At 51.5% G+C, this 11,883-nt stretch overlaps 1 protein-coding gene across 1 annotated transcript; it reads right to left on the bottom strand.

Moving 5' to 3' along the window:
• Positions 1-1,098: 1,098 nt before the first annotated feature.
• On the bottom strand, positions 1,099-11,617 carry DUSP5 (dual specificity phosphatase 5). The gene is made up of 4 exons (XM_074158959.1): positions 11,074-11,617; positions 6,655-6,797; positions 4,958-5,177; positions 1,099-2,729 (listed from the first exon to the last, which is right to left on the bottom strand). The coding sequence occupies exons 1-4, from the start codon at positions 11,465-11,467 to the stop codon at positions 2,329-2,331; spliced, it is 1,158 nt and encodes a 385-aa protein (XP_074015060.1). The 5' UTR covers positions 11,468-11,617; the 3' UTR covers positions 1,099-2,328.
• Positions 11,618-11,883: the final 266 nt, after the last annotated feature.

Genomic DNA, 11,883 nt, shown 5'->3' with positions numbered 1-11,883 from the left:
CCTTGAGCAACAAAGCTGGTTGTTCCCCCAGAAGGGGTTTTATGCTGTTTTAATGAGAGCTGTTGGCTGATCTGTTTCTGTCAAGGCTGTAGGTCTCTATGTGGCCCCTCTCACTAAGCCTGCCAGTCTTCCCGCTCTGGAGGGGCTTGTGGGGAGAATGCTGAGAAGCATTTTCACTGCAATCGGCCATGGGGTTCCAGAGCACACTTTCCAAACCAATCAGATTTCTTAGCAAATTAATTTATTTGCTCTTCTTAGACTACCTGCCTCACCTCCCTGGCTGCTGGTTCCCATGTTCAGGTTTCCCAGAGCCTAGAGAGGGCTGCTGCCATATCCCCCTGACACAGAGTAGAAATCCAAGGCTTATTACCAATGACAGCTTCTCACCTGTGAGATTTGCCTCCCTGGGGGTAAGCAGTTACAAACAGATGAACCCCACAGGCATAGGTGCTTTGTAACCCAGACATCTACCACAAGGTTTTCAACTCGATAACTTGGAAATGCAGATTATAAATGTGGTGCAGTGATGAGCCAGAAAGAGCCTAAGAACTTCCAGCTAAAAAGGGGTATGAAATGCCTCAGAGATGCTGACACTTCAAAGTAATTTTTTTTCATTAAAAGAAGTGAGAAGATGAGCATTACCCACATGCCCTGGTCCCTATGTTTGTGGGTGGCCCGTGGCACCCCATGGGCCACCCACAAGTGTCACGCTAGGGACCAAAGCATGCAGCATCCTGTGGCATGTGCTCAGGAAGGAAGTGGGGGCCTTCCCTACTTCAGATTTTCATCTTCAGCAAGACGGCAAATCTTATATAAAACACGCATGAATCAAAACAGAAGCGCCTGCCTGGCTGCTGGGAAGTGACGCCACCATGACTCATGTCATTCTGTTTAAAACAATCCTCCCACTCACCTTCTCCCCTCCGTAGAGATGCACCTTGGAGGCTTTCAGCAAAGAACGCACTGATTCTTACCTCCCTCTCCTACATCCTTACACCGCTTTTGGGCCATGGAGTTTCTTAGGTGACCTCTCCTGCCTCCGAGTTCTGCCAAAGCACTTTTGCAGCTCACTCAAAGTACAACAAACAGCTTGCTTTTCCTGGCACTTTTTTTGTCCTTTATTATTTTTTACACTCCATAAAAACCACTGCAGGTTTTCTTTCACATTCACGAGATCTCCTGGAAATTATTGCCATTTCCCATACATATTACATATTAAAAAAAAAAAAAAATAAAAAAGGTCAACAGACAGAGAGAGCTGCTAGTTTTGAACTCCCTGCAAACACAGAAACCAATGTGACCAGTTTTCATGGAGGAAGCCTGGCTAGAAGGTGACCACACACGCTAAGCAAGCCACGTAACACTGAACAAGACCACTTGACCACACACAATACATGTTGAGAACACTTGGGAGGGATGGAGGAAGAGGTGGCTTGGAGTCGAGCTTGTCAGGGTAGTTTTTTTTGGTGTAAAATCCAGCAGTTAACAGTGTCATCTAATGGGAAGTAACTCGGATAAGAGTTGTGGAGACATTCAAGTATTCTAGGGCTGTTCTTAAATAACAGATGGGAGGATAATAGCTCAGCAGGGTAGCCTGATAGCCTTAAGTCCCCTGCCTTAGTTAAAAGCACATCCAGTACAAAGGCAAATGCAGAAGTACAGGAAATGCCACACCTGAACGGATCCACGGTCTGGTTTGGTATCCAGTTACTCTGTGGTCAATACCTGACACTTCAGAGGCTGGAGCAGGAGAGCGGATTTTCACCTGGTTGTGCAACAGTGCCCTGGGAAAGGAGCTCCCTCCAGCACCCCAGCCCTTTGCTCCCTGAAACATGACACAAGAGAGGGGAGGAAGAAAGCCGGGGAAAAAGCAGAATGAATATTCGCTCCCACCACCTCTGCGCTTGCAAAGGTGGTGCTTTTCGTTTTGCTTTCTTCCCCACTGCTGCTGTTTATTGCTTGAAACTTTAAATAAGGGTCTTTTCAAAAATAAGAAGGGAAGAAGATGGGAACTGAGAACATACTAAATGGATTTCTCATTGCTCCCCAGGAATCTGAAAATACAGTAGTGGGTGCACACTCTGTGGATAAAAACCTAAAAAAGCACTTTTTCTTTTTTTTAAAAAAGGACAATAAAAGTTCATAAAACCTGCCACACCTAGAGCACTTGCATCTTACAGTCATGGCATTCGGGAAGTATGACCCACGACAACCGCTGCGGCTCAGACTAAGTCGATGAGGTTTCTCTATTGCACGTTCATGAAATGTTCTTGTTGGGGTTACAGTCCAGATGGGAGGACCACGCCAGCTCCGGTCTCCCCGCGGTGTTCAGCAGGACGAAGATGCTGTCATCGGGCTGAGTTTCAGCTGGTGGACAGGAGAGTGGATGGGCACAGAACTCAACACTGAGGTAGGAAACGCAAAACACGAGCCTTCAAAGTTTTTGCCTAATGTCAGTTCTTCTGCAAAGAAAGACGCAGCTTCTCTTTTGCATGAGGCGACGGGGGGGCTGGGAGTGGAAGACAAGATCTCCGACTCGTATTGCAGCAACTGGCCCATGAAACCAAAGTTTGGCGAGATCAGGCTCCGGCGCTGCTTGATGTAATCGAAGGCTTCCTCCAAGCGGAGCTTCTTTGTCTTCATGAGATATGCCATGCAGATGGTGGGAGAGCGTGAAATCCCTGCTTCACAGTGCACCAGGATCTTGCCCCCGGCTCGTTTGACGTAATCTAGGGCAAAAAAAAGTCATTGCAGATGTCAGTTGTCATTGGGGATGAAGAGGACACTGCGACATGCATCCAGCGCTGGAGGTGGAGCATGGCACACAGCCAGTCCACCAGCAAAGAGAGGCTTGGTCTTCTCTTGGGTACTAAGACTAACATGGAGATTAAAAGAGAAAGGGGGCAAAACCCAGCCTGAGCTGGACCTGAGCTGCAGATGACACTTGGTTTCAGGATCTATGGATCCTGATTTGGATCATTCTGCATTTTTCTTTTTTTTTATAAGAAAAGTCCTTCCCTGTCTCCTTCCCATGTGCCTATTTCTCTTTTGGAACAACTCTCACTTTGCAGAGCGTTGTGAGACAGAGATCAGGTATCTGGGCAATACTTGTGTTTGCTGTATCCACATTTCTCTGCCTGCGGCTCAAAGGGCCAACCCAAGCCCAGCCTGGCCAGCCCTCCCACCATCAGGTCTTTCAAGGGTGAGAACTGCATGGCTTCCTTCCTCTCATCAGCTTTGCTAGAAAAACAGGACTTTTTAAAGTCCAAAGATAACCCCTTGCTTGACTGGTTAGCTGGTTAGCTCCTGGTGGTACCAGGAGCTGAGCCCTTGGTGGGTACCCTTGGGTGGAGAGGCTGAGCTCACTCCCTGGGGCCTCACCACAGAGCACACAAGGACTGGTAGGCAGTTGCTAATTACAGCCTGGTTAAAGGATGCTTGGACTTAAGTCAGGATATAAAAGGCTTATGCAAAGCATCCATTTTACACAACAGGAGCCACTGTGGTTACTCACACAACACAATGATTGTTATTAGATTAAAGAGAATGTTCTTAAAATAAGCCCTTTCCACACAAAAATACAGTTCAAAAATAGACGTTCTCTTCTCTATTGCCTTGAGCAATATGTTCAAGCTCCAATTTATGGAGGACTGTGCTGAGTGTAGTGCTCAGTGCATGGCACTGAAACAACACAGGGCTGAGCAAGTTATCATTTGCCTGTCTTCGATTGTCTGCCACCACGGCCAGTTATATTTAACTACCGCACAAAATAAGGAAGACATGGATTTGAGTCATCCCCAGCATCTACACCACACGCCCAATTTTAAAAGAAAGTGAAAACTGAAGTCATCCTCAAAATCTGGGAAGTTTCCAAGTGACTCAACAACTATCAGAAGGAGTTGGGGATGGGACAGAAGAATGCCACAAATTAGTATTTCCCTGAAAGGTGTGAGAAGTCCCTTTCCAGGAAGGGGAAGGGCTCAGAGGGCACCCTCAGATCAGGTTTTTGTCATTCTGCCTGCACTGTTTGTCAAAGGACCCAAACTCAGCTGAGCAATGAGTCCAGCAAATCTGTAACTGAGGTTTTATTCTGTTTCTCTCTCAAATGTTCCTGGAGAGCAACAGCATGGATTTCAACACCATCTCCACCCAGGCTGAGGCTGCTCCACCCCACTAAACCACCGTGTGCCTCTCAGGAAGGAGCCTCTCCTTTGTGCTACCTGGTGCAGCCGGTGTGCTGCTCACCTACCCAGCCTAACCAACGCAGGAAGGTTTGGGAAGGGATGGCCCAAAGTTTTCTAAAGGCCTCCTCATTTTTATTTATTTTTTTTTTTTTTTTTTTTTTTTACTTTTTTTTGCATTGGGGTATTTTATTAAAGGGTGAAACACAAACATAATCAAAAGAAGAAATAGGAACAGCTCTGTGATTAAGGGGAGATGCTGGATTTCTAAGACCTGGCTTTGGGATGCCCCAGCACAGCAAGGCATTAAGCCGACCCTGCTTCACCTGGCTTTTGCAGGGTCCAGTGTGCAAGTCCAAGGAGCCAATATGAATTTTTCCTTTACAAAAATCAATACACTTTGGTGTTGTCCGACCATACTTCTTTGCTTCCTGTCATGCTGAACTTACATCTACGCTTGCTTTGGAAAGAGAATAAAGCCAACTAGCTCACTTGCCTCGCCTGCCTGATGGCAGTCAAGAGGAGGCATTTTCCTTCCTCAGTATCCCAGCCTGGAGAGCTGGAGAGAAGGACAGAGGCCTTGCTCCAAATGTCCCTGTTCCTTCATTTCTCACTGAAATCCCTCTGCCAGGACAGATGCTGGGGAAGGGAAGGAGCTTAAACTTTTGCTGTGACATCTGGAAGCGTACAGAAAATAATGTGTCCTTCCCACCAATAAGTATTTTCAGATAAATGAATTTATATGAAGATCTGCAAATTTGTTAATTTGGACCTACCGATGAAGTCGATGGCTTCCTGGAAGTGAGAGCTGATGTCCGCCGTGTGACTGTCCTCCACTGGGATCCACTTGTAGCAATACTGGTCTTTGAAGGACTCCGAGCTTTTCCTGGAGACGTTGAGCAGGGCTGTGATGTGCAGGTTGGCGAGAAACTCGCACTTGGAAGCGTGGTAGGCACTACCAAGGTAGAGAAAAGGCAGGATTTCGACTGGACCGCCCTGGAAGAAGAAAAGGAGTAGGAACATGTAACTCTTTTTCAAGGGTATTTAAGTCTTGATGCCAGAGAGAGAAAGGCAAGGCAGCCTGCGTGGGTGCCCGCTCCCTCCCTCTCAGGTGGTTTTGGACCCCGGGGCTGCCGGCCAGTGAATCACTGCGATGGCAAAGCCCACGCAGGAAAAAGGTTTTCATTTTCTTGTCCACATCTGCGAGGTACAAAGTCAGATCCAGCCCACTCGCGTGCAGGATGTTTCCTGCTTTCTTTAAAGCGCTGCCCCTTGGGACGCACCCAAAGAGCTTTCATATGTGAGGGCTGTTCCCTCTGAGGCTTTACAGAAACATGGGTGAGGTGGGGAGTTGCGCCTGAACAGGGAGGAAGAGGAAGACAGAGGAGGAGGCTGCTGTAGCTCAGCCCAGGGCTCAGCCCCTCTGCTCACATTTCCAAAGATGAAGCAAAGCAAAAAAAAAAAAAAAAAAAGAAAAATCAGAGCAAGGCTCCCCATCTGCAAGTGGGGGAGTCCCCAGGAAGGGGCAGCCCTGTCCCCCTGCACCTCCCTGGGGCACAGCACCACCTGCGTCACCCACTCCGAGATGTCATCTCGGTTCCTCCTTCCTCAGCGCAAGCAAAGGCTGGGTGACGAGACCGCAAAAAGAAGAAAAAAAAAAAAAAAAGCCACCGCCTGACACGAGGGTTTCGGAGCGCGCAGGTAACTTTCCATGATGCACAAGAGCTGCTGCCGGCCTCCAGCTGCGAGACACTGGCTTTTCACCCTCCCCAAGCTGCCCACCCGGCAGGTCCCACGCACTGGGGACACCCCGGAGCCACCTGGGGTGGTGGGACGGAACCCGGGGCTCCTAGGGGAGTGGAGGGGCATCGCCTGGGGGCTCCCCCAGCTCCAGGAAACGTGTGCCCCGGCGGAAGCAGTCCGACCACAGAGTGACATCTTGGAGCACATGTATTCCCCGGGCTGGGCGAGTGTGGGGGCGTGACAACTTCCCCCCATGGAAATCCCACTCTCCCCAGCTGAGGAAGTCTCTCGAAAGCTGCTGCTGCTGCTTCTCAGAAGTGGCCCCAGGGCCCCTTCTGGGGTCTCAGAGGAGGCACAGGCAAAGTGTGCTCCCTCATCTGCTGGAAAAATGCCACTCCTGGCAGCCTGTCCCCTGCCTGTTTTAAGTCCCCTGGGGAGATGTGAGTTGCTCAGGGCTCGTGCAGCCTGGCTGTGTGATAACGACCGGTGGCAAACATAGTTTTGGGGCTAGATGGGGATTTTTCCCTCCTGCTGCCAAATTTCAAAGCCAGGAGGAGGCGATGCTGACCAACAGCACACACAGGGCATCTTATTTGTCACCCAGGCTGCCAACCTGGGCTGTGACAACTTATTGACAGCCCGCACAAGCACGAGGGCCACCGGCACCCTGCCAGCCTCCAGCAGAGGAGAAGACTCGGGGAATGTCACCTGCCGCGGCCGTGACACACACCTGGTCGTACGCAGGTTTGTGGTTGGCACTCTGCTTCTCACAGTGGCTGGCGAGGTTTCTCTCCGCCTCGGTCTTCTCCGGGGAAATGAGTTTTCCATCCACGCAGCACTCGGGATATTGCGAGTTAAAGGTTTCATATCCCCCTAGGGAAAAAAAAAAAACACACACCAAAAAAACCCATGAACTTTTGTGCTTCCAAAACCTGGTTTAATTAAAGTGGAGGAGAAATGAAGCTTGGGCACTTGAAATGCAGTGGGACATTGCCACGCAGCGATGGGCACTGGGGGGTTAATGAGGGATGGCTCTTCCCTGGGGAAATGTTTGTTTGGTTTTTTTTTTCTTTTTTTTTTTTTTTAAAAGGCTTCGTACCTGCTAACAATTATTAACTTGCCAAAAGCCAGTGGATCCAGATTAAAACTGTTAGCAAATGTAATTCTGTTGAGTCTAGCAACCATTAACTCCAGTTCAGCGGGGACTAAACTCCCTCCCCCAGGTTTTATATATTATGAGAGCTATTCCCAGAGTCTGAGATAGAGATTTTTGTACTGCGTAGTCATCCTCTCTAAATCTGTTATTACTATATACGCTCTGAAAACATAAGAAATGTTTTATTTCCAATTTTGAATGGACATAAGCGCAAGAGGGGGATGCTTGCAACTGTGTCGTTAATCACCGCAATGCACAAGACGGCGAGGTAATGAAGACAGTCCCACTGAAACCAATCTATTAAATAACAGCTATAAAACTTAATGAAATCCTGTGACAGCATTTGACAACTGAATAGCCCCACATGAGCTATTCTGCATGGTTAAGTACTGCATTCGTTTCATTCAGTGCACTGCTAATGAAAAGGAATTAATCCTATTATTACATTGTTACTCAAAGTTTGTCGTCAGCTAAATCGCTGCCTCTTTCCGGGCTGGGAAAACGTTGCAGAGAAGCACACGATCTCCAGAATGAAGGTAAATAAGTCAGGTAGCAAGAGCAGCCTGGAAATGTCAGTGGTGTGCCACGTGTCTGCCACCTGTGCTTTCTCAGAGCAGAAATGAGTGGCGAAAGCCCTCAAACAGTCTAGATTCAATAATCCTCCCCAGTGTGGCCCTCAAGTAAACAAGGCTCGGAAAGCAAACCCTCCAATGGGGTTCATTCATCCGCAACTGTTTTGCCCCGATAAGCGGTGCCAGCGTAGGTGCCCCAGCGCAAGGAAGGGTTTCAAAACAAAGGAAGCGCAGAAGATCTGAGCAGCCGCAGGGCCCTCACTGCCAGGGCTGCCCGGTACAGCCACCTCTGACATTTCAGCCCCGTCACGCCGGTGTCTCATTTGTTTGCAATGTTTGAGCCGATGTGTGCTCAAATTCGTGACGCGCTGCTGGTGCCCACTCAGTCCCGCTGTGGGGTCCTCATGTTGCAAGCGGACAGCACGATCCACAGTCCACTGGACGTGATGAAAGACTGTTTTCCATGACGGAGGGCAGGAAGGTGACTTTGGAGTCAACTGGCACTCAGCACCTGCACCTTTCCTCCTACTCCCCAGCCACATTCGGCCAGCTCACCCCAGAGCTCGCAGCGCGAGGCAGTGGGTCAAGCAGCCAAATGACCATGGTGACCATAGCGGGGGGGATTGATAAAACGATATCCACAACAACTGGGTTGATAAAATGATATCCTTAACAACTGGCAGTGTGAAAGAAACAACAAACACAAGCAGCTCTCCAGAATCCTCTGCTCTCCTGTTCCCCAACTGCCCTTCATGGAGTGGACTTTTAAATCCTCGTTTTGCATAGCTGACCTTATCTCCCCTCTACCTCCTAACCACTGCCATCACATAGGAAAAATATGTCCAGTTTATACAAATAGCTATTATTCCCATTTATGCCCCATGTTGTTGTTTTTACTCTTGAATGAATGCAGAAATCCGCCCAAGCCAAATCAGCGTGTGTGTTGGAACAGACATGTGTGTCTCATGTCTCTGGGGCAGCTAACACATGCAGCTGGTGAATGGTTAATTACAAGCCTTGGGGATCAGGATATTTGCAGGCCATTCTTACAGTGAGTCATCTCATCCCATCCTCCAGCAATCTCCTCTCTTCCCCCTCCCCACTCAACCTGACTTCCCTGAGGTCGTTTCTGCAAATACTAGATTGCTCATCACAGAGAGCTGGGCTGCGCTTCGGTTTTAATCAATAAATAATAGAATCCTAGTCAGCACCAAGGGGGGATCCATTATGTTATCTTTCTTCAAGCTCTTCCCCTGCCACACAACCCCTCTCACCCTGCTGGGGCTGAGCTCACCCAGAATGAAACTGCACCTACACAGACAAAAGATGTACCACACTCAGCCTGGAGAAACCAGAAAGCGACGGAAAGAACGGAACGGGACATGGCATGAAAATTAGTGTGTAATTGCTCTACGCTGGCTGCCCTGCCTGGGGCCAGATCCCCAGGATGCTTGGTGACCTGCTCATATCTTATCACTGCAACTTCTGAGGCAAGACCACCTTAGCCCTTAAGTAGCCAACACCTCCTCCCAGCTCCCCCACACCTAGGAATATAAGCGGGAACCTCAAGGAGTTTTTTTTCCTGGTGGTTTTACAGCCCATTATTTTCCAAGTTGGTGTTACAAACCCCCCAAAAGATCATTTGTTCTGTTGCTTCAGGATTATTTATATCTCCACTGTCCCAGATCTTCCCCTAGACCACAACAGCATCCTGGGGGTCTGTGGCCCCGGTGAATCAGCAGCGCTGCCCACTGAGTCACTGGCTCCTCAGGCCACGCCAGATCTGAAATGGGAGATGTGGACTTTACGGGCCCAATCCTGCAACCCAAAGCACTTCCAGCAAAGCAAAGGGGAACAGCAGCAGGAAGAGGAGGAAACTTACTCATCCACTAAGGGGGAATCTTTTCAGCGTCAAATTGAGAGGATTTCAAGATAAGGTACTTTGCAATACATAAAAGGTACAAAGCAGAGCCTACATCAAAACCCCACCCCAGAGAAAATGCCCACAGCCACAGTCACCACTTCAAAGCGTGGGGCCAGTACATGAGGAGGGAAGGACGATCTTGTGGCGAAACGAGCAGGCTGAGAGTCAGCAGAGCTTAATTCAGCCCCTGCTTTGCCACAGACTTCCCGGCATGACCCTAGAGATATTTCTTCATCTCTAGTTTAATGAGGTCCCTGGGGATTTGACTGGCCCAGCACAGTGCAAGTATCCCTGTCCTGCAGCAGCAGAACTGGTGCTTTTGGGGCGATTGTCAGACCCCAGGGCAGGCTGGTGGTGCCTGGACAGAGCCAGGGTGGTGGCAAAACGCCCCGGGAGTCTCCCTGCCTCTTGGTACCGGGCAATACACAGGGCTAGAGGAGCCTCTATCCCGGCAGGGGTGTCCTCTGGGCACCGTTGGTTTACGAGATGCACAAACTGAGCACATGAGAACAAAAACTAGTGTGATAAAAGGCTTAATAAAAGTGAATTAACCCTGGCCGGTGAGGACACAGGGGCAGAGTTTACTCAAGAAACATTGCCTGATTTATCTTCTCCATTTATGGCCTCCTCTTGGCCTCAGGATATGGCAAGGGGGGTTGTTTAGGAACTTCTACAGCCAGGCAGTTCCCCCCTCCGAGGGGAGACACGGGGGGAGGGAAGGGGGCTGAGAAAACAGAGAGGGCGAAAGGACAAAGGCGCTGCCGGGGGAACTGGAGGGGAGACAGGGATGAGAGGGCAGAGAAAGGGCGGGCAGGTTGTTTTTTTTTTTTTTTTATCGTTTTATTATCCCCGGGTTACACGGAAGGAAAACAAAGAACGGCAATCAAAGGGCTATAATACACGTGGGGGGAGGAGGTATTTCTGTCCCCGGACAAGCCCTGGAGTTTCGGCTGTGGGTTTCCCCTGACACCTTCGATACTCCCGATAGAGAGATAAACCTCTCTGCCCTGGGTGGGGGAGCGGGCACCGATCCCCGAGTTTCGGGCGCCCAACGCGGGCCACCCCGTATCAGCGGGAGGAGAGCGAGCAGCGCTGGCCTCGGCTCTCCTCTTACCCGCGGGGCTGGTTTTATTTTCCACGCAGCCCCGCTCTCTCTTGTACCCCTCTCCCTTTCATAATCTGCAATTTTTTGCTCTTCTTCCCCTAATATTCTTTGCTTTCCATCAGCCTCTTAAAGGCGCGGCGGGGGTGAGCGGAAAGGCATTTGGGCTCAGCCCGCAGAGTCTATCCGGGATTTAGTTCTAGTGGGTGGAAAAGAAACGAAATCCCGGCGTTACCTCCCTGCCCTCCACCAATAATCAGGTTAACTTGCGGAAGACGGGGAACGGGAGCACCGCGGGGCCGCCGCCGCCCGGGGGGGGGGGGCTTTGAGGGTCGACCCCCGCCGCTCTCCCCAGCCCCTGCCCACCCCCCCCCTTTCCCCGCCACCCCTCTCACCTTTCAGGAAGCAGACCCTGGCCCCGGCCTCCGGCAGGCTGGAGAGCAGGGCGTTGAGGACGATCTGGGCCGTGCTGTCCTTCTTCAGCTTCTGCCAGTGCCCGGTGCCCTGGTCCAGCACCACCACGGCGGCCAGGCGGGCACTCCCCGCCGCCCCCTCCCCGCCCAGCAGCAGCCGGGCGCGGGCGGCCGCGTCGGGCACCACGAAGTGGAGCGGGACGGCCCCGCCGCGGGCCCTCCGCATCACCACCGAGTTGAGGTTGACGTTGAGCGACCCGCGGAGGCAGGAGGCCGAGTAGGACAGGTAGGGCCGGCAGTCCAGCACCAGGCAGCGGGAGGGCTCCTTCCGCAGCAGCTTCCTCAGCTGGCGGCAGTCGAGGGACGTGACTTTCATGCTGGCCGTGGGTCGCCCCCCTCCCGAAGCGGGAGCGGCGAGAGCGGCAGGAGGGTTGGCCCGGTGGCGAGTCCCGGGGCTAACGCGGGAGCCCGGCGGGCGGCGGGACGGGAGGGGAAGGGAAGGAGGGACGGAGGCACCGCGCCGAGCCCGGGCAGGGAATCCCAGCCGCCGCCACCGGGCATTTATATGAATGGGAGGCCGGCCCCTGACGACACTGCCCATATAAGGGGAGTGACGCGCCTGCCTTCCAAATATGGGCATCCCCCGCCCTGCGCCGCCCGGCGCCCCGCCCCCTTGCGGGGATCCCCTCCCTCCCTCCTTCCGCGGCAGCGGGCGGGGGCCGCGGGCGCGCAGGCAGCGTTAGTCAGGCTCGGAGGCAGAGGAAGCTGAAAAACGCCGCAAAAATCCTCCAG

This window comes from Numenius arquata, chromosome 15, assembly GCF_964106895.1.
Source record: "Numenius arquata chromosome 15, bNumArq3.hap1.1, whole genome shotgun sequence".
Taxonomy (NCBI): Eukaryota; Metazoa; Chordata; class Aves; order Charadriiformes; family Scolopacidae; genus Numenius; species Numenius arquata.
Note: the sequence above shows the minus strand (reverse complement) of the source record. Positions and strands in the feature narration are given on the sequence as shown.

Excerpts from the sequence above, each read along its gene's own strand:
- DUSP5 (XM_074158959.1), bottom strand. The coding sequence starts at position 11,467 with ATGAAAGTCACGTCCCTCGACTGCCGCCAGCTGAGGAAGCTGCTGCGG. Across the intron at positions 6,798-11,073 it reads CAGGGTCTGCTTCCTGAAAG|GGGGATATGAAACCTTTAAC; the intron begins GTGAGAGGGGTG and ends TTTTTTCCCTAG. Across the intron at positions 2,730-4,957 it reads GGAAGCCATCGACTTCATCG|ATTACGTCAAACGAGCCGGG; the intron begins GTAGGTCCAAAT and ends TTTTTGCCCTAG.